At 40.6% G+C, this 20,395-nt stretch overlaps 1 protein-coding gene across 3 annotated transcripts in view; it reads left to right on the top strand.

Moving 5' to 3' along the window:
• The window catches only part of LOC137384042 (F-actin-uncapping protein LRRC16A-like), a 488,125-nt gene that overhangs the window by 215,304 nt on the left and 252,426 nt on the right, over positions 1 to 20,395 (top strand). For all 3 annotated transcript variants that reach the window (XM_068057622.1, XM_068057608.1, XM_068057615.1), the window contains exons 12-14: positions 141 to 227; positions 4,527 to 4,630; positions 14,306 to 14,383. In XM_068057622.1, the coding sequence (XP_067913723.1) occupies positions 141 to 227; positions 4,527 to 4,630; positions 14,306 to 14,383 (269 nt within the window). The remainder of the gene's footprint in view (positions 1 to 140; positions 228 to 4,526; positions 4,631 to 14,305; positions 14,384 to 20,395) is intronic.

Here is a 20,395-nt window from a genome sequence, read left to right as displayed (position 1 = left end):
GGGGGGCATGTAGTAAGAATGGAATAAAACTCTACCTTGAGTTGACATATTATTTTCTGGTTAGAGTTCAGTTTAGTTTTAAAATGGTATTCTGTAATTGCTTCACTGTCTGGTAATGATTAATAATTCTTGTTTTGCAGGTGTGTCTTCTCTGAGTAGCCAATTTGCCAAAATTCCAAAGGGACTGAAACATTTAAACATGTCTAAAAACTCGTTGTCACCTAAAGGTACAGTAAAAATTTTATTCACCTGTTCTTTCCATTGAGGGTATACAGGGAAGGTTGTGCTCAGGATCTGACTGCAATGGAAATGAAAATCAGGAGAGATGTAAAGCTGGCTGCCCATTGGCTATCACTTTTTAATTACAGTATTGTGCTGACAAACTCTACCCATGAAGGCTTTTTGGCCTATTGTGTCTGTGCCAGGTTTTTGCTAGAGCAACACAAAACTGAACTCTGCTGTCTTCTCCCAGAGATCTACGTCTTCCATTATTTCACACATTTATCCACTTCTCACTTAAAAGATGCATTGGTGCCTGCCTCAGTTATTTAATGTGGTGAAATATATATAGTGGTGCAATAATTCTCCATAAGCCCATTCCTTAAATAGTCTGACATCTCTCTTCAGAATGATGATGATAAATGATCACCCCTGATAACATTTCACTAAACTCGCACTGTAAAATCTCTGACTTTAATGTCCTTTCTATACTAGGGCAAGGAGAACTGTGCATACTGCTCTAACTATGGCTTAACCATTACCTTACACATATTTATCATTATATCTGTATTCAATGCCTTATTTATAAAGCCCAAAATGCTGTCAGGCTTTTTTGTGACTTAATCTGCACTTATACTTTCAATAAATTATGTATCTCCACCTGTAAGTTTGTACTCCTGGATCTGCCTCAGTCTTTGAGAGTAGATTCCCAATCCTTGTTTTTCCTTATAAGCTGTGTTAAATTGCACTAATTTAAATTAAGTTGCCTGTATCATCTGTATGTCCATTTGGCTAACAAGTCTAATCATCCCTGTTATTTGCCAGCCACTAGCACCTCCCCCCTACCCCATCTTCCACTTTTGAGTCTTATCTGTGTCTTTGTAAAGTGGAGTTTTCATTCAAACTGAAATTTGTTAGGATATATGGTTTCTCATAAATGTGTGTATATACCTTCTCACTAAGGAGCAACATAGCCTTGTAATTGCTACAGTCCAAGAGATAACTCTGATTTCAATTGTGTTTTTTTTTCAGTTCTTGGGTTGTAGGTGATACTGGCAAGGGCACGTTTATTGCCATTCCTGGTTGCCCTGAGAAGGTAGAGGACAGTGTTGAACTGCTGCACTCCTTGCAGGATGCTGTTCCCACAATGATGTTTGGTAGGGAATTGCTGGATTTTGACCCAAGAGCAGTGAAAGAATGGCAATACATGTCCAAGTTAGGATGTTATACTTGGAGAGGAACTTGTATGAAGTTGTTGCTCTTGTCCTTCTCACTGATCTCTGTTTGAGAACTGCTATTGGAGTAAGCTTGGATGAATTTCTACAGTGCATAGGTAGTATGTACTGCAACCATATTGCAGCAGTGGTGGTCAATGGAGTGTATATTGAGTTTTGTGGCAGGGGCACCAATCAGGTAGACTACTATTCAGTGGTTGAAAGTAACTACTTGCAGTTACACAGTGTTGTTCACATTTCAGGACATCCAAAATAGCTTCACAGCCACTGAAATACTTTTGAAATGCAGACATTGTTGTAATGAAGGCAAGCAAAGCTGCCAGTTTTCACCTCACGTCCTCTGTCCTCTACAACCTTCAGCTCATCAGACTGTTGCCCTATCCCACACTAATTCCTGCTCACCCCATTCTTGTTGACCTATCTTGACTCAATCCTCAATGTCACTGGTTCCACATTCTTATCCTTGTACTTAAATCCTTTCATGGCCTTGCTCTTCCCTACTTCCAGCCCTACAGTCCTTTCATACTGTCTTCCTTCAACTCTGGCCTCTATTAGAAGCTGATCCTTCAGTCATCTAGAACCAATCATCTGGAATTCTCTCCCAAATTCCCCCCTCCTCTTCACTTCCCTCACTTCCTTTAAACCTCTCCTTAAAACCCACCCTTTTGACCAAGACTTTCATCAAACTTCGTTATTTTTCCCCAATTACACCTCTGTGAAGTGTCTTTGGATGTGTTTCTATGTTAAATGCAAGTTATTGCTATAACCTCTCTGACCCCAAGCTCTCCATTCCTTTTGTTTCTGGCCTCTTGTGTAGCTCTAAACATTGTTCACTCCACATTTGATGGCCATGCACTCAGCTGCCTTGGCATGATGCTCTAGAATTTCCCCACCACCCCCTCCACCACCCGCTCCACCACCCACCCGAAATCTCTCTGCTTCTCCAACTCTCTCTCCTCCTTTGAGATTCAACTGTTTGACCAGGCTTTTGGCCAGTCCTCATTGTATCCCCTTCTTGGACTTGGGACATCCATTTTTTACCGTGAACTTTTGTGAAGACAACTTTTTTACATTAAAGGTGCTATATAAATGCAAGCAATTGTTTTTTTTTGTTCCAAACGGAAAGTAGTTTCTTTTCTAAAAAAGCAATCCTGGTTGTGTTTGGGAAGGAACGAAACTCCGTTTGGGGAATTAAGAGAAGGAAAGCGTGTAGCCTCATTTTAAAAAAATGAGCCTTAAGGTAGATTTGTGACCGTAGCCCTGTAGCAAGTTACCACTTGAAATTGTGGCTATGAGCCAAAAATTGGTGTGTACTCCTGAATTAAGCCAACTAGAACTTAGAGATACTGTAATTTTGAAATGGGAGAGGAGGGCGGGGGTTGTTCAAAATTGCACAGATAATTAATTCTGTGTTGGATTCTAAACATGGAATGTGATCTGGTATGAATTGTTTAAAGAGCTGTCAGAAAAATTATGTGGATCAGTTAAAAAAAAAATTGGTGCACGGGGCAAGTTTTTACTTGGTTTGTGATGTGGCCATGTTGAGAGTGCCAAAATGTAATTCATGTAGGAGGCTAAGAGAGAGAGAGCGAGAGAGAAACTGGATATGATTCCACAAAAGAGAATTTTGTGCGAGTCTACAGTGTTACTCGGTCACTGTCGAGCATTCTCCATCACCATCAGTAACCCCCAGGCTCGATCAATGCTTTTAAAAATTGGGGCCATTTTATTACTCAGTAAACACAATCTGGTATGTCTTGTGTTTATTATTTAAGCTTATTTTGTTGCGTTGAGCCCAGTTTCAGTGGCCCTGACTTCCAGTGTGAGGGCTCCAATCCAAAAATAAAGTTGCTGGGATTTGATAAGTCTGGCAGACATGAAGGTCACATGTTCCTGATCTTTGGGGTCTCTGAATTCTGGCGCTTGCTTTTCAGTAACAACCTGTGGAAAAGAGTCACACATTGGGAACCAGTACCACTAGCACAATATAAAAGATGCTTTTGAAAAGTAAGAACAAGAACAAAATTTGGATAAGTCAAAGCCTGAGATCATCATAGTGGCTTCACCAAGCTCTTGATGGAGAACATTCATGCAGGGCTAAGAACAATGAAAGTTGTGTACTTAACACTAATACAGCTTCAAGTTTTACCCTAGAGTGTTTACTCTGCAGAAATGTACAGGGCTGAGTTTATGGGTAAATGTATACATTTATTTTGTTGAACTCGACACAAATGTTTCCATCTGTAATATTATGATTTTGTTTCAAATGCCTAAACCATCGAAAAGGATCTTTATACGTAATTAAATATAACTGTAAATGATTTATGCATTTATATAGCGTCTTTAATATAAAAGAAATGTCCCAAGGCATTTGGCAAGTAAATAATGAAAATGACAGTCAAGAAAGGAAAGGCTATCAAAGATTGACCAAAGAGATGAGAATAAAGGAGTACATTGGATATACTGAATGTGACATTGACTTGGGGAAAGAAGCATTGACAGAGCAAATACTGTACACTTATAAAAGCATGTTGATGCTGATCTCTGGTAGTCTCTGCAGCCAAGAAACTATCCCTTGGAACTGTTGAAATTAGATTCGCATGAAAATTGTAGCATATATTTTAATCACAGAGGATTTAATCTTGAAATGTTGAATTTGCTATCTCCTTCTCTAGCATTAATTTGATAATGGTTTAATTTAAATTAAATTAGACTGGGTATGAGAATGCTAATTTAAGCACTCTACACTTAATCTTTCAAGCATACAGCCTTTCAGTGTTAACTAGTAAGAGTCCAGTTATGCCAGTGTGTTGGATGAAATTATATTAGAAAAATCTTCATTGCAGAATTGTAAGTGCAAAAAGTTTTTTAAAAAAAACTTGCAAAGACTATACCGGTATGTCAGTGTAAGATATTGTGCTAACTAGTTAAAAATCCATTCCACAGCAAGAAAAGAGATGACCAACCCTACCTGTTGCTACATAAAACGCTTGGTGTGAAATGTTCCAGGTATCTCATGTCCAATAGAAGATTTGGATAACTGTTTATTTTGTGTGCTCTGCATTATTATAGGGGTGAACAGCCTTGCCCAATCACTGAGTGCCAACCAACAAATTCCTAACTCCCTGTCGCACCTTGACCTCTCAGGGAACTTACTCCGAGGAGATGACCTATCGGTAAGTTGGATTTTATTTCTTTTTTCTTCCTCTGGAAATGGATATTGTTGGCAACGTCAGTATTTCTTGCCCATTCCTAGCTGCCCTCGAGAAAGTGCTGGTGGGGTGCCTTTTTAACCCGCTGCAGTCCTTGTGCTGTTAGATGGGGAGTTCCAGGAAGGACCGAAAATATACTACTTCCCAGTCAGGATGGTCTGAAACTTGAAAGGGAACACGACGATGACTATGTTCTCATGCATCAGCTGCCCTTATTCTTCTAGGTGCTGGAAGTTGCAGGGTTGGCACTTGCTGCCGAGTAAGTCAAGGTGCCTCTTTATCCTTATTATATTGTGATAAATTTTTCATTAAAACAATAATTCTATACTCTGGTTGTTTTTTAATACCAATATGCAATATATTCATGTATTATGCATTATAATTTAACTAGCACAGTGTTGGAATGCTTACGTGTTAATGCAAGAAATGTTTCATATAAGGTTGATGAGCTGTAGGGACTTCTTGCAACACCTTGCCTTAACGACTGTGTTATCACAAAGCTATTGAAAGTCTCGTCAGTATACCGTGTAGCAGGTGATGTATTGGTTGCAGAACAGACTTTTTCAAAATGCTTTTAGAAATGTTGCAATGGTCAAAATAAAATGCAACGTTAGATAGGCCTAGGGACTGATTAATTTCTCACGTAATGCGTTAAGCATTATTCCTTCTATGTGGAGTAAAACATCACGCATGTGCACTGTATTATGGGGTAGTTTGAGGGGCTACCTAAAATGTCAGGGATTCAGCAAACTTTTGAAGGCAAAGGTGAATAGAGGCTGGAAACACAGCCTTGTAAAATTTGGCAGGTACCAATTGTGATTCTAAATGTTGCTTATCTGTGGATGGATCTCAGTATGGAGATTGTTACGGCCAGGTGAGGAAGGGGTCTCGAGCACCCCTTTTGCCCCTTCCTCTTATTTGATCACAACTTGCTTTATTCCTTTTAAACAGTGATTGTACCTACTGCCTCTGTGAACCAATTTGACAGGTTTTCTTGGGTTTAAACAAGAAAGAGGTAAGTTTATTATACCTAACACTAACCTGATTTAAAAATATGCTACAAATTCACACACAAGTTCACACGAAAATCTCACACGCAAGTATATTACAGCAGGGGAAATAGATTTTGTGGGTGGATAAAGTCCAGAATAAATGGAACTTAAATGTAGTCTGTAAAGTGGATGATTCAGTAGTCCTGGGTTGAAGCTGTATTGAAGTTCTTGGTTGGTCAAAATGTACTTTGGATGCCTTGCTGTATCAGGGCTTTCCTGAAGGCAGAGTTTGTAGTTGGTTCTCTTCCCCTCGTCACTAGCTATAGCGGTCTGTAGGCTTGGAGGATCCCCCAGTCGCAGATAGTTTTCACTTGATGTTTTGTGGGGAAAGAGAGAGAGAGACAGGGGAGCAGCAGCCTTCTCAGCTGCTGTCCACTAGGTTCCTGCTTGTCTGTATGACAAATCTTCCAGTTTCTTCAGAGGTGAACAGATGGTCACATGGTTCTCACTCCCCTTTGTTTTTAATGAGATCCAAAGTCTAAAACACAAAACTTATCTTAGGTGGGGTTGGCAGTGTTTAACCCCTAGAGGGATATATCCATTTATGAATGCCTTGAAATGACTTGGAATGTCCTCCTAACCAGGGTGATCTGGCTAATCTACTCAGTTAGTCAAAGCATTGTTCTGGCTAGGCTTCTTGTTAGACTTTTGTCTCCAGCTCAATGTCCTGGTATTTCAGATGTAAATGGCAGTGGCCATCTTGGCAGCTAGTGTTTTAAAAAGTTAATGTAGGGTTTTCTCCTGTTAAAAGTCTAGGGTAAATTTCCAACCAATGAAACCCCTGGCACATAGGGTTTTCCAGACAAGATGGATGTTAGTAATATGTAAAAAGTGTTCATTATTGTCATGAGGATTATAATGTTTACCTGCATCCATTGTGCTTTATAACAACTTGCTCTTGCATCGTTCTTTTGACCAGGTGAAATGCTTAAAAGTAGGGCTCAGATCGAAGCAAGAGAATCGATTGGGTGGATGGGTTTTTTTTATTTGTTCATGGGATGTGGGCATCGCTGGCTAGGACAGCATTTATTGTCCATCCCTAATTGCCCTTGAGAAAGTGGTGGTGAGCCATCTTCTTGAACTGCTGCAGTCCATGAGAGGTAGGTATGCTCACAGTGCTGTTAGGAAGCGAGTTCCAGGATTTTGACCCAGTGACAGTGGAAGAACGGCAATATATTTCCAAGACAGTATGGTGTCTGGCTTGGAGGGAACTTGCAGATGGAGGCTATGAGAAGTGGCAGAAGGCATGGGTAAAGTTGTTGGTTTGAAGAAGACCTTTGGAAAGATGCAGTGGGATGAAGGTTTTAGGAAGAGTATTGAGATGAGGTGGAAGGAGACTCTGCTGTAGAGGAGTGAGATGGGGATAGCACAGTGAGCTAGAGTTAAAAAAGTAGAGGGTGACAGCTGCTATGTAGAGGTGGGAGAGCGGTGCAGTGAGGCCTTGGAATGGTTTGTAAATGAGATGCGGTTCCTGACAGAGGTGCTGTGGGACAGGAAGCCAAGGTAGTAAATGAGCAGGGTTTAATATAGGTTACAATATAGCTGGTGGGTTTCTGGTTGAGTTGAAGTTTATGTAGGTTTGTGCTCAGGAAATTAGTGAGAACACATTGGAAAAGTTGAGCTTGATTGCGATTAATGTGTCAGTTAGAATTTCATCAGCAGTGAGAATGGATTAGAGATGGGTACAGGAGATATTAGAGGTTGAAGTAATCAATGGTGGTGATGAACTGGATTTAGGCTTTGAAGTTCAACTCGGGTGTGTGCACCATTGATTCAGAAAGAGGATAGAACTGGGGGTAAGGGATGTGAAGTTTTGGACTAAAGCTGAATAGAATGGGATCTATTTTGTGGGTGTTAAGTTGCGGAAAGTTCCGGTTAATCTTATACTTTTGTCAGACAAGCAGTTGGATTGCACAGTCGGGGTATTGTGGTTTGGTGGTGGTGAGGTAAAGATGAATATCATTAGTATACATATGGAAATAACACCATGCTTATGGATAAGAGGGGAGAAATCCACACCAAGTCAGAAAGTGGAATAAAAAGAGTAGCGACAATTACCTCACCAAGAGTTCTGTACATGACTGTAAGTAGCTTAAAAAATAAAACAATTGAGTTAGAAGTATCAATTCACCTTAAAGGGTATGATATAGTAGCAATTACGGAGAACTGACTACAATCTGAGGATGATTGGATGTTAAATATTCCAGTCCATAGGATCTTTAAGAAGGGTTGGGAAATTGGCAGGCGCAGAGGTGGTAACAATATTGATAAAGACACAATTACTTCAGCAGAAAGAAGGGTTTTTAGTAAGGGTAATTGGGCAGTGGTAACAGTATGGGAAGAATTGAGCATCAAAGATGCAAGACTGGTAGGAGTTTCATACACATCTCCTGATAATATTGATGTAGTGGTAGAATAAATATGGGGATCCAAGGTAGCATGTTGCAATGCAATGTAGTTATCATGGGAGATTTTAATTTCCATGTAGACTGAGGGAAGCAGAACAGCTCAAATAGTAAAAGTAATTTTTTTTTTAGAATGTGTTTAGGACCGTGTTCTAACCAACAAGGGAACAGGCCGTACTGGATTTAGTACAGATGAACCACAATAAGTTAACAATTTGATAGTCAGGGGTATCTTGCAAACTGTGATCATAATGTGATTGAATTTGATATTACATTAGGGGGAGCAAAAGGAAAGTCACAAACCAAGCTATTACATTTAAGTAAGGCAAATTTCAAAGGGATGAGAAATAAATTGACCACAGTAATCTGGGCTAAACTGTTAATGGGTAAACCTATAAACAAACCTTGGAAAGTACTTAAGTTTTTGGAAAGATGTGAACTAGTCCATACTCCTGAAATGTAATGGCTGCACTTGTGTACTTAAGCAATCATGTAAATAAATTGAAGTAAGAGACAGTATTGAGCTGAAAGAAACTGCTTACATAAGTGCAAATCCATCAGACTGGGAGAGCTATGAATAGCAACAAGAGGTGCAAGAGGGGTTGTGGAAAAGAAAACTTGAAAGGGATATTAAAGCTAACAGTAAATCTTTTTATGACTAAAGAGGAGAGTGGTAAAGTGGGAACATCGGCCCATTAAAGAGAGATGCAGGCAAGACTATAATGGATAATAACAAAATGGCAGACTTGTTAAATGAGTACTTTGTATCAGTTTCCACAGTAGATGAAGAGGACAAAATACCAGCAGTAGAAGGAAACAAAAAAATAAGTCAAGGGGAGAAACTCACTGAATTTTACAAAATTGTAATGAAGAAAATAGTGGGACATAAGATGGATAAATCTCCAAGACCTGATGGTTTCCACCCTGTGGTATTAAAGGAAATAGGTGAGGAAATTGCAGATGCATTTGGCATAATTTTCCAAAGCTCTCTAGATCTAGATTTAGGAATTATGCCTTTGGATTGGAAAATTGCAAATGTCGCTCCATTATTTAGGAAGGCAGAGAGAGAGAAACTAAGTAGCTATGTCAGTTTAACATCAGTTGTGGGGCAGAATCTTCCCGCCTTAGTCCCTGGAGCAATGGCGGGCACATTGCTGGTTTGGTCTCCATGTGGTTTTGTAGTTACTCTTTCCCAGAGCAAACCAATTAACAGCCTTCCTCCGGGCTCCTCGACCAATTAGGCAGGGAGGGTGGGATGACATGACCATTCTGTTAAAGGAAAGGTTTCTAGTTAAAGGTACCACACATGCATCAGGAAAGCTCACCAGCACTTAGAGTTTGCAGGCTGCAGCAACCACAGGAATGGAGAGGAGACCTGGGAAGGCTGTTCCCAGGGGGTCTCACTCAGCTGGAGGTCCTGCTGCAGGATCTGAGCAGCTGCAGTGAGGTGAGCTCTCCAAGGACAGGTAGACAAGACAGCCCCCAAACAAGTAGGGGTGAATGGAAGTGGCCAAGGAAGTTATCAGTAGGAATGTGCTCTTTCCAACCCTGTAGACAGTGCACCAAGAGGATCCAGAACCTCAGGAGGGCATGACCAGTGAGTGGCATAATACTTTCAGGTGCCAAACCCATACTCTGACTTGCCCAGAATTCTCCTGCATAGCGCACCTCAGGTCAACCTTGCAGCTCCACTCATTCCTCTCTGCAGGCACCTCACATTCCCATCTGAACAGCCAACACTCTCACTCAGCCTCAGCCTATTGTCCTCTTGCATCCATGCCTCATAGTCACCCTCCACAAATGGTTTCCTTCCCTCCTCTCCACACAAGCTATTACCAGCCCTCTCGCTTCTCTGCTTTCTCTCCTTGCAGGAGAAGAGATCCCACACCTTGGCGAGGGCCGGGTTGGGGGTGGCCCTCCATTGACTTTTCGAAATGTGCGCCCATCTGTTCCACTGGGAAGGAGGTCTTGTTCCAGGAGGTGCAGATGTCACCAGAAACCTGACATGTGAGCCTGAGGCACTGATACTTAGACATGTTGAGAGAGCTGATTCTCTGCCTCTAGACCCTGTGGTGGGGATCTGGCCTCCTTCCGGCTGGATCTTGGTGTCCATCCCATCTGGCCTGTAGACGGGTATGCGGCCGAGGAGAAGAAAGTTGGTTCTCCTGGTGTTGCTCCTGGTGTTGCTGGAACAGTTGGCGGCGGTGTAGCCTCTGCCCTAGACCCTCAGCAGAGGTGGAAGGTGGATCTGCATAAGCTGCTGCCATGCCTTGCTGGGGGCTGGTAGCAGGGTAATACTGCTGCAGGTGAGTGAAGTGCCTTCCAAGAAGTTGACAATCACCTGTCATGCAGTGAAAGCATTCTCTGAGAGAAGAAATACTTTGAATAACAGTTTCTCGTTGGCCATGGCTGTAACTCATCAGTGAAACTGATCAAACCATTTCCAGCTTGCCAGTTTAACTGAAGAATCTCTTCCCGCTGTGCATTTGCCTCAAAGCTTCCATGGCTGGGAAATCCTGAATTCGGTGCTAAATGACCTCTTAAGTGGCTTCTTAACAACTTCTACATTACCTACCTGCCAGACCCAGGGGGGCTCCCCACTGCACTCACAACCTACCCCGGGGAAAGCTGCGTGAGGGTGGGATCACGTAGGGATCCTGACTCAAATGCCCTTTTCCATGACATTCTCAGTCCGCTTGGGCTCCATGGGCGAGAAAAATTCTGCCTAGAGTAACTGAACACTTGGACTAGCATCAGCTGATCAAAGAGTCACAGTGGACTTGTGAAGGGTTGATCATGCCTGACTAATCTAGTTGAATTTTTTGAGGAGATCCCCAAGATTGATGATAGGGGAATGTTTAAGGATGTTGTCAACACAGACTTGCAGAAGACATTCAGTAAGTTTTTGCCCAAGCGATTATTGGCAAAAATGGGTACAGATTTGGTGGTAGCTCTAATGCATGGTAGGTAATTATTTGAAAGATAGGAGGTTCTCTGGTGGGATGTGGCAAGTGCTGTTCCTAGGGATTTGAATTGAGGCCTCAGCTTTTTACCATATATTGATGACTTGGATGAAGGAGTAGAGAGTTGTTTATCCAAGTTTGCAGATAACACCATGTTTGAAGGGACAGTAAGTAATGCAGATGGGAACTGGAAGGTGCAAAATGACTAGATAGACTTGGTGAATAGACAAAACTGTAGCAAATGGAGTTAAATGTGTAGAGGTGTGACATCATTCACTTTGATCTGAGGAATACAAATCAGAATATATTAATGTTGAGAGAATAGGAACTGTGGAGGAGCAAAGGGATTCAGGTGCCCATGTACACAAGTCATGAAAAGCTTGTGCACGAGTACTCAAATTATTAAAACTGCCTTTGTCAAGGGGCTAGACTATGAAAGTGAGGAAGTGATGCTTCAGTTGTACAGAGCCTTGGTCAGACCACATTTGGAGTACTGTGTTCAGTTTAGGGTACTGCACCACAGGAAAGCTATAATGGCCTTGAAAAGGGTACAATGCTGCTTCAGAATTAGACCAGGGTTTGAAAGACTAAATTAAGAGAATGTGTACATTTGGTATTGTATTTCTTTGAGTTTAGGAGGTCGAGGTTTGATCTAATGGATGTGTTTAAAGTGATAAAGGGATTGGCTAGAGTGCATACAGGAAAACCATTTCCTTTGGCGGAGGAATCAAGATCAAGAGGGCAGAATCGTCAAATTAGAGCTAGGTTATTGAATGAAATCAGGAAGCACTTTTTACACACACACGTCTCGTGGAAGTATGAAAATCGTTCTACCTATTAGATCCTGGGGGCAGTTGAAATCCTAAACACTGAGATTGATAAATTTTCATTGGGTCAGGGGATAAAGTGGTGTGGAATGAAGGCAAGTAAATGGAGTTGAGGTACAGATCAGCTATGAATGGCAGGACAGGCTCAAGAGGCTCAACAACCTACTCTTGTCCTTCTGATTCCTCTGTTCCTCATGTCATTGAGAGGCAACATCGATTAATTGGAGAACTAAAAAATGGAACCTTGGAGTAGAATGCATATGAATATACGAGTAGATATATAGGAAGAAGCCATTGCAAAAGATGTGTTAGCTACATGAGATTGGCTACATAGAAGACAAATATTGGTATCACTGGCATGGGCAGTGCATGTGGGTGGTGTGGTTGATTGTGCATGATAGATAAAATCACTGTGATTACTGTCACAAAGGATCTTGGTTGTGTCTTCAGATCAAACTGAATGCATTTAAGCAAGGAGAGGTGGGTGCAGAGTTGGATAGCGATGATCCATTTGAGAGTCTTGGAGAGGAAAGGGCATTAAAGATGGGAGTGGGTTACCAACACCGGTTGGATATATTCCTTGAGGTTTCATCACATGATTTCTGATCACATGATTTCTGATCACATGATGCTTATCCATAGTCTGTTATTGCATTTACCTTATAACAATTGGGTGCCCTGTAGTTGAGTGTCTGTTTATGGTTTTGTGCCAGCAGTCTAAGAGCTGAGAGACCACCACAAGTAGGCAAAGAAAGTACACAGGATGATCTGGGCGGGTTGTCAACCCTAAGCAATAGTTGGAGATGATGAGGGGTCAAAAAGGCCTTTTTTAAGAAAGGGTTGAATCCAGCAGTTTTAAAAGGAAATAAAAGCAGAAAATGCTGGAGAACACTCATCAGGTCAGGTAGCACTTGTGGAGAGCGAAACTGAGTTAACATTAGGAACGTGCATTTAGCTTTAGTTTTAAAAGGTGAGTGGGAAACACTGCCTGTGAAAGAGAAGCAGATGGCAATATATTACCGCAGTTCACCAAAAACTGTAAAGTTTCTGTGATAAAGCTGTAATATTCTTGGTATTATTGGCTGCAGCTTTGCTGATCATGGTACATTCAGGGTTAAAAATGCAAGTTCAATTGTAAAAAAACGGACAGCCCATTTGACAAAACTCTAGGCATAATTACATATGCCAGCTAACATTTGTTAATTCTGTTGCTGATTGCTCTGTTGTGTTCCGTAACGCTGTTGCAAACCAGTGATAATTGATAGTTGGATTGTTACAGCAGTAAGCAGGTGGGACAGGGTAGTTTGGCATCTGGTAGTAGATCAGACCATTAAATTCATTTATCTCGGGTATATGATTAGCAGCTGTATTTGCGTGGACAAACACTGTTTGGATACTGTGGGGGAAAATACCTTTGTTCCAGTATTTCTTCAAAGGGTTTTGAATGGTAAATTCAAGGCAGACTTTCTTCCAGTCAGCTATCAGTCTGAAGCCATCAGAGACGGCACAAGTCAGAGACCCTGTTGTAGCATGCCAACGTCTAAATCTATCAGGGAGTTTCGTTTCATGTCCAGAGTTTACAGTTGAGGGTTAGGACGGGAGATGTGTCTTTGCTGTTTTATATTCTGAGGAGGATAAGTAAAGCCTATAGTCACTATAAATCTCGTTCTGTTTAATAGTATTCATTTATCTGTTTAAAGTTCCAAAAACCTGTTGTAGTTAAAGTCTGAGCCAATCTGATATATATTTACTGCATTTATTGCAATCTGAAAAATCAGCTGAGAGAATGTTATATATCCTGTAAGTCAAAATACGGGAGAAGGGTTCTCTTGGACCCTGGACTTGTTGGATTTACCTGGACATTGGGCAGGTAAATGCACATTGCAGGGCATAGGTAATGAAGAGTTGTGTACAGGAGTGGTCTGTAATGTTGAACCTGAGCCAGATTTGTAATGTAAAATCTCAGACAGGCAATTGTACTCATTACCTAGAAATATTTTCAAGTGCTGATTGAAAGAGCCCACCGGAGATGGTTGGTGGTAAATGACAAGTTTTGTTTCTTTTGTGAAACTGTTGGCAGAATTCCAAGGGTAATGTGTACTGTTCGTTAGTAGCAAGCAGAATGACCAGCCAGTGATTTTTCACAGCCTCAGTACATTGGTCCTTCGAGTGACAGCTCATTTCTTACATTTATTCAGTGTTCACCTTTCACAAATCCTCGTGATTGCATTGACTGGATTTCTTTGAATTTGGACTCGCACATGAGTTTACTGCAGATAAGATTTGTTTTTTCAACCAGAATTAAAATGAAACCATTACACTTTAATGCCTGAATTCTTGAGTGAATGAAACCAAGTAGCAGCTTGTTCAGTTTTATCTTTTTTTTTTACAGAACTTGTACAGTTTCCTGGCTCAGCCAAATGCCATTGCTCATCTTGATTTGTCAAACACAGACTGTGCTTTAGATATGGTATGTACACCAGTTTCATGTGATTGACATTTTTATGTTTGAACTCTAACTTCAGCAATTGCTGTTAAACATAACACACAAAAGGAGGGCTGTTATGGTATTCAGTGAAGGACCAGTTTTGTAGTACTACAGAGTGAGCATTGTGGGAAATTATGTATGCGCTGACTGTGAATGTCCATCCAGCTTGTTGAGAGTATGGAATCACAGATGATAATGAAGTGAGAAAAACTAGAACATTGATTTCAAAATCAATTGTCATTAGAAGTTTGGGTTTATAAATAAGAAAATTTTGTGGAGAAGATTGTTCATTGTTTTTAGTTTTTAATCTGATTGCATTCCTGTGAAGCTCTTTAGGACATCTTACTATTTAAAGGTGTTATATAAATGCAAGTTGTTAGAGGCATATAACTCTTAGAAGCTCATTGTCCTCTTTTTGTGCCAAATCCTCCTTTCCTCAACAGCTCTTAAATCTTTATGAAGTCCATATCGTCCAAGATATGAATAATCCTCTAATCACTAGAGAAGCTTTTCCAGCTGCTGTCATATTCCTGGACAGAGAAATAAAAGTTTTGCTAGTTTGCAATTTCCCTCTTCTCTTTAGGCTGTCATCTTCACTCCCCCTTTATTTTTATAACTTGCACAATGGTCACTACTGCAATGAGCTTTATTCTAAGCTCTTTCTATTCTATTCATTAATTCTAAGCTCCCAATGCACCATCTTAAATCTTGTTCTTTTTTCCTACACCACCACCATGTAAAAATCAAGACTGTTCATGCAAATTCTTTTCCAACACCTTAGAACTATGAAGCTCTGTATCTCACTCTGTTTTTATATTTAATGATAAAATGAAAATCGGGCTGTTCTGCAAAGGGCAGGTGATCCGTTCCACCAGATTACCATCCAGGCAGTGAAGAGAAAAATCTGCCCTGCTCTTCATTATTAAAAACAATGTCAAGTTTCAAGCCCTTGCAGAAGTGACAAACTTTTATTCCCTTTACTGAGAAGAGGAAACAACAAGGCAAATGACACACAAAATGTAATTTTCTAGCAACATCATGAACTCTACCAATGTAAAGCTTTTCTTTTAATCTGTCTAATTATTTTTCTTGTCTTTCTCTTTTTGTCCATTTGTCTCCTTTTCCCTTTCTATTCCATTTCCCCTTCATGTGTGTATGTGCCTCTTTCTCTGCATTTAAATATTTTCTTTTCTCTTAATACATTTCTCTTCCTACATTGCACTTCCTTGTTCTCTGTGCTCGCTTGCTTGTTCTATTTTAAAAGTCTATCTCCCATTTGTCTCTGCGGCCACAGGAGCATAGGGAGGAGTGGCATTGGTGGAACTCAGAGGGTAAGGGTACGAAAGTGCATTGGTGCCTAAGTGAGTAACTAGGCAGGACTGTGCCATTGGGGAACTTGAGTGACTGGGGAGAGGGAGGGTCCATTCTGCTAAAATTGAGATTATAGGGTCTGTGATGCAGTGACAAAGGTAAATGCCTCACTGTTTCCACTGAAGTAACTAGGTATTGTGTTGGACACTTTACCACTGATCAGCTGCCAGACTGATTCTGTTACGGTCTCCCTGGGGCTTTACAGCCATCTGATGAAAGGTCACTGACCTGAAACGTTAACTTTGCTTCTCTCTCCACACATGCTGCCAGACCTGCTGAGTATTTCCAGCACTTTTTTGGTTTTATTTTTTTACAGTCGTCATTTGCTTCTCACTCCAATCTTGGCTTTAGTTGATGAACTTTCTCTGCTTCTGACATTGCAGCTCTTAATTTGTCTGGCCCTATGACAGAGTCTCTAGTTACTTTAGGGGAAGCAGCCACTTGTCTTTTAAATAAAACCAATGTGTATGCAATTTTACAGTCTCATTAACCTTGGTAAGCCTACCATCAGCTATCAGCTGAATATACTGTTATGCAATTTGAGTGCCTGATTCCAACGCCTTTAACGAATAAGAAATAACCCCAACTATACATGTTCCAGAGCAACAGTTACCTTTTCATACATAGTGTAAACTCTAAATGAAATTTGTCCTGGATAGGGTGCCATCAGACCAGTTCCTCTGTTCCTGATGAAGTGCCTGCCTTGCTTCTGACTTGGCCTTTGGCTTCTCTACAATATTCTAATGACATTAAAGTTTTGTCTAGAGTTAGATCCAGTGGGGAATGGTGCTCACACGGAGTGCAGTGAGGGTACACGGCCAGTGTTTGTCCATTCATTAAAATCAGTAGATGGAAAGTCATGGATTGTGTGCCAGCAATTCCTGACCATTGCTCCCTGTCAGCACTACTCCCTGCTGAAAGCCCAGAGGGTGGAATTTATTCAACTGTCTGGAGCTGTATGCTATAATGCAGATATTTCAGGAAGCAGTGGAATATTTACTTTTTTCAATTTTTTTCAACAGCATGGTCTGTTTCTCAGTAGATTTATACATCATTTAAGTTTGTATTTAATTCAAGACATGAAGATTCCAGCGACAGGCATTCAACACAGACATACAGAACATTTTGGGGTGTTTTTACTATGTTAAAGATGCTATATAATTGCAATAAAGACAAAAAATGCTGGAAATACTCAGGTCTGGCAGCATATGTGGAGACAGAATCAGAGTTAGTATTTCAGGTCAAAGACCTTCCATCAGAGCTGAGTATTTCCAGCATTTTCTGTTTTTATTTCAGATTGCTAGCATCCCTAGTATTTTGATTTTATAGATAATTGCAAGTTGTTGTCATACCCATCACTGAAATGGATGTCTTCATTCTTTCCAGCTTCTTTCCCTTCCAAATGTTCATGGTGGTGCTAATATTGTACATGTAGCACCAGTGCTGTCTTACCCTCAGTTTGAAGACAGACTTACTGGTGTGCACGCCGCACTAAGTAAACTATATTCTGCTAATGGATTATTTGCAGAAATGCTTATCTAGGCTGCTGTTGCCTATTCCTGACATTTTGGGTTAACTAACTTTCATGACTGAATTTTCAATTGGTATCAATATTTTCATCGGCTGTGGCCCATTTCCTTGGGTCTTGTGTGCCTAAGAAAAGCTAGATTTTACAAAAGCAAAATACTGCAGTTGCTGGAAATTTGAAATAAAAACTGAAAATGCTGGAAATTCTCAGCAAATCAGGAGGCATCTGTGAAGAGAGAGAGAAAATTAATGTTTCAGGTCTGACAAAAGATCGTCACGTTGAATTATTAATTCTGTTTCTCTCTCCACAGGTGGAGTCTGACCTGAGTATTTCCGTCAATTTCTGTTATTATAAAGGCTAGATTTTATTTAGTTTTTTTTCTGATGTTGTGAAGGTTCTTCCTGACCACCACCTATCTTTTCTGGTTGACAGACATGGTGACCCAACTGGGAATATTCACCTGGATAGTACTTCTTACATAGTCAGATTTGCCACTTCATTGATGTAGTACATAATTGTGGTTGATTTTTCCATTCTGGGTTAAGTTACTACTTTGTCGTCATTTTTTTTTAGTTTGACAAATTTCTGATGTATAGAAATTTAACCATTAGAATTTCATTTCTCAACATTTCTCATCGGGAGCCCTCTCCAATGCATCATCTATTGTTTCGACATCTGGTACCAAAGTGTGTACAATATTACGAACATTACTTGACTGGTGAGCTGACTGGTGTTAAGGTCACTTCTAATCAAATAGGAGCAGGAGTAAGGTCATTCATCTCCTCAAGCCTGTTCTGTCATTCAGTGAGATTGTGGCTAACCTGTATCCTAACTCCACCAACCTGTCTTGGTTCCCTATCCCTTAATACTTTTGGCAAGCAAAAACCTCATTTTAGATTATTAACTGAGCTTTGGATTTTTGTAGAAGAGTTCCACACTTCTACCATGCTTTGCATGAAGTGGCTGTGATTTAAAGTTGTGTCGCCTTGTCCAAGACTCCACCAGCAGTGGAAACATTTTCTATATCAATTCCTGTCAAAATCTTAAAAATCTCGATCAAATCACTCTTTAATCTTCTGTACTGCCTGGGACACAAGCCTAGTTTATGTAAACTCTCCTCATAATTTTAACCTGGAGTCCTGGTAACATTCTGGTGAATCTGCTCTGCACTCCTTCAGAGACTAATATATCCTTTCCAAGGTGCAGTGCCCAGAATGGTAAAAGTACATCAGATGTGGTCTAACCAGAGCTTTGTACAGCTGTAGCAACCTTCTTTCCTTAAAAGTCTAATCCTTAGGTTATAAAGACTAAAATTGCATTAGCCTTTTTGATTACTTTTTGCCCTTAATTTCTACATTTTAAGAATTTGACAGAAGCTGAGATGTTGATTTAAAAAAAAATAAATAAATTTGAGTCTCTCCATCATTTTTTTAAAAGTTAGAATAAAGTATCATGCAGGAAGTCCAGAGGCAGCTTATTGCTGTCCTATTTTCCAAAAGGAAAATGTTGTGGACTCCTAAATCTCTCTGGACCTCTACTGTTCCTAGCTTTTAACCATTTAAAGAATACTTGATCTATTCATTTTGTCCAAAATGGATGAACTCGCACTTCCCTGCATTGAAATCCATCTGCCACAGTGTTGCCCACTCAGTTAATCTATCAATGTTTCTTTGTAATTTTATGCTCCCATCTATGCTACTGTGGCAGGTGGGGGCAGAGAGGGACCACTGTCAGGCTGACCTTAACTTTGGGCTACATGTGTGCAGTTTTATCACTTTTGGCTCCAGTTATTATTAAAACTGGATTTCAAATTAATAACTATTGAAAAGCAGACTAAAGAAATACTGAAATATTTCTTTAAGTGACTATAGTAGAAGCTACTTTTATTTTGTTGCTGCCAAGCTGGTTGCCATTTTCCTATAGGAACGTAGAACAGGAGTAGGCTGCATCTGGACCTCCTGCATGATCTCATTCAACTGTTTGCAAACTTTCTGGCGATCAAAAATTAACAAACCCCTTTGAGAATTTTGATACTTTTTCTAACATTAAAAAAATGCTACTGTGGCAGGTGGGGGCAGAAAATTTACTATCGTCAACATCTTAGCTTCTGTCAAGTCCTATGTAGGTTTAGAAACATGCAGTTCTTTGTGGGATGTTTTTACAACTTCATGATTAAAACTGGGACAAATTGCTCAAGATATTTTCCCACCCTGCAAGCGCTGCAAGTCCATGGAATCCAGATGCATCCAAAACCATGGCATGAGATGATGGTCACTGCTATACTTAAACTGGGCAAGCCAATCGATGATCTGGGAAGTTATAGGTTGATGTTACTCCTGTGTGCAATCTGTAAACTGCAGGAATGGATCATCTTCCAGAGAATCTGCCCCCTCATCGAGTCCATCATTCCTGAAGACATGTGGGATTTCGACTTAATCATAGATGCTGTGACCAGGTTTTGGCCCTGGCAACACCCATTGAGGCCAATTCCACAAGAAGTTCAGAACTGGCAGAGCCTTTGTAGACCCGTCATCAGCCTATGACAGTCTAGATTAAAGGACTGATTCTGAAGCTTGCAACAATCATCCCCTGCCTTAAAAACACTATGCCCACTATGTACGGTGCTCAGCGATAGGCCATTGGGCAACAAAGTACCCTTGGCCTGGTTCCTCAACAGCCGAGTGCCACAAGGCTCAATAGTTGCATCTGGGGTCTTCGATGTCTACATGACTGACACGTCACCAATAAAGTTGCGCAAATTTGGATGTGCCGATAACCTTGCCCTGGCAAGGAAAGCAGCCACCTTAAACAACATCAAGTCCACCTTGAACAAGGACCTAGAATTATAGAATTGTTACAGCACAGAAGAAGGCCATTCGCCCGTTGAGCCTGTGCCAGATCTCTACAAGAGCAGTTTAGCTAGTCCCATTCCCATTTTCCTTTTCCCATAGCCCTGCAATTTCTTTTTCCTTCAGGTGTTTATCGAATTCCCTTTTGAAAGCCACGATTGAATCTGCCTCTACCACCCTTTCAAGTAGTATATTCCAGATCTTAACCACTTGCTGCATAAAAATCTTTTCTTTATGTTCACTTTG

The sequence above is a fragment of the Heterodontus francisci genome, chromosome 2 (genome assembly GCF_036365525.1).
Source record: "Heterodontus francisci isolate sHetFra1 chromosome 2, sHetFra1.hap1, whole genome shotgun sequence".
NCBI classification, from domain to species: Eukaryota; Metazoa; Chordata; class Chondrichthyes; order Heterodontiformes; family Heterodontidae; genus Heterodontus; species Heterodontus francisci.
The sequence above is the reverse complement of the archived record's forward strand: the minus strand, read 5'-3'. Positions and strand labels throughout refer to the sequence as shown.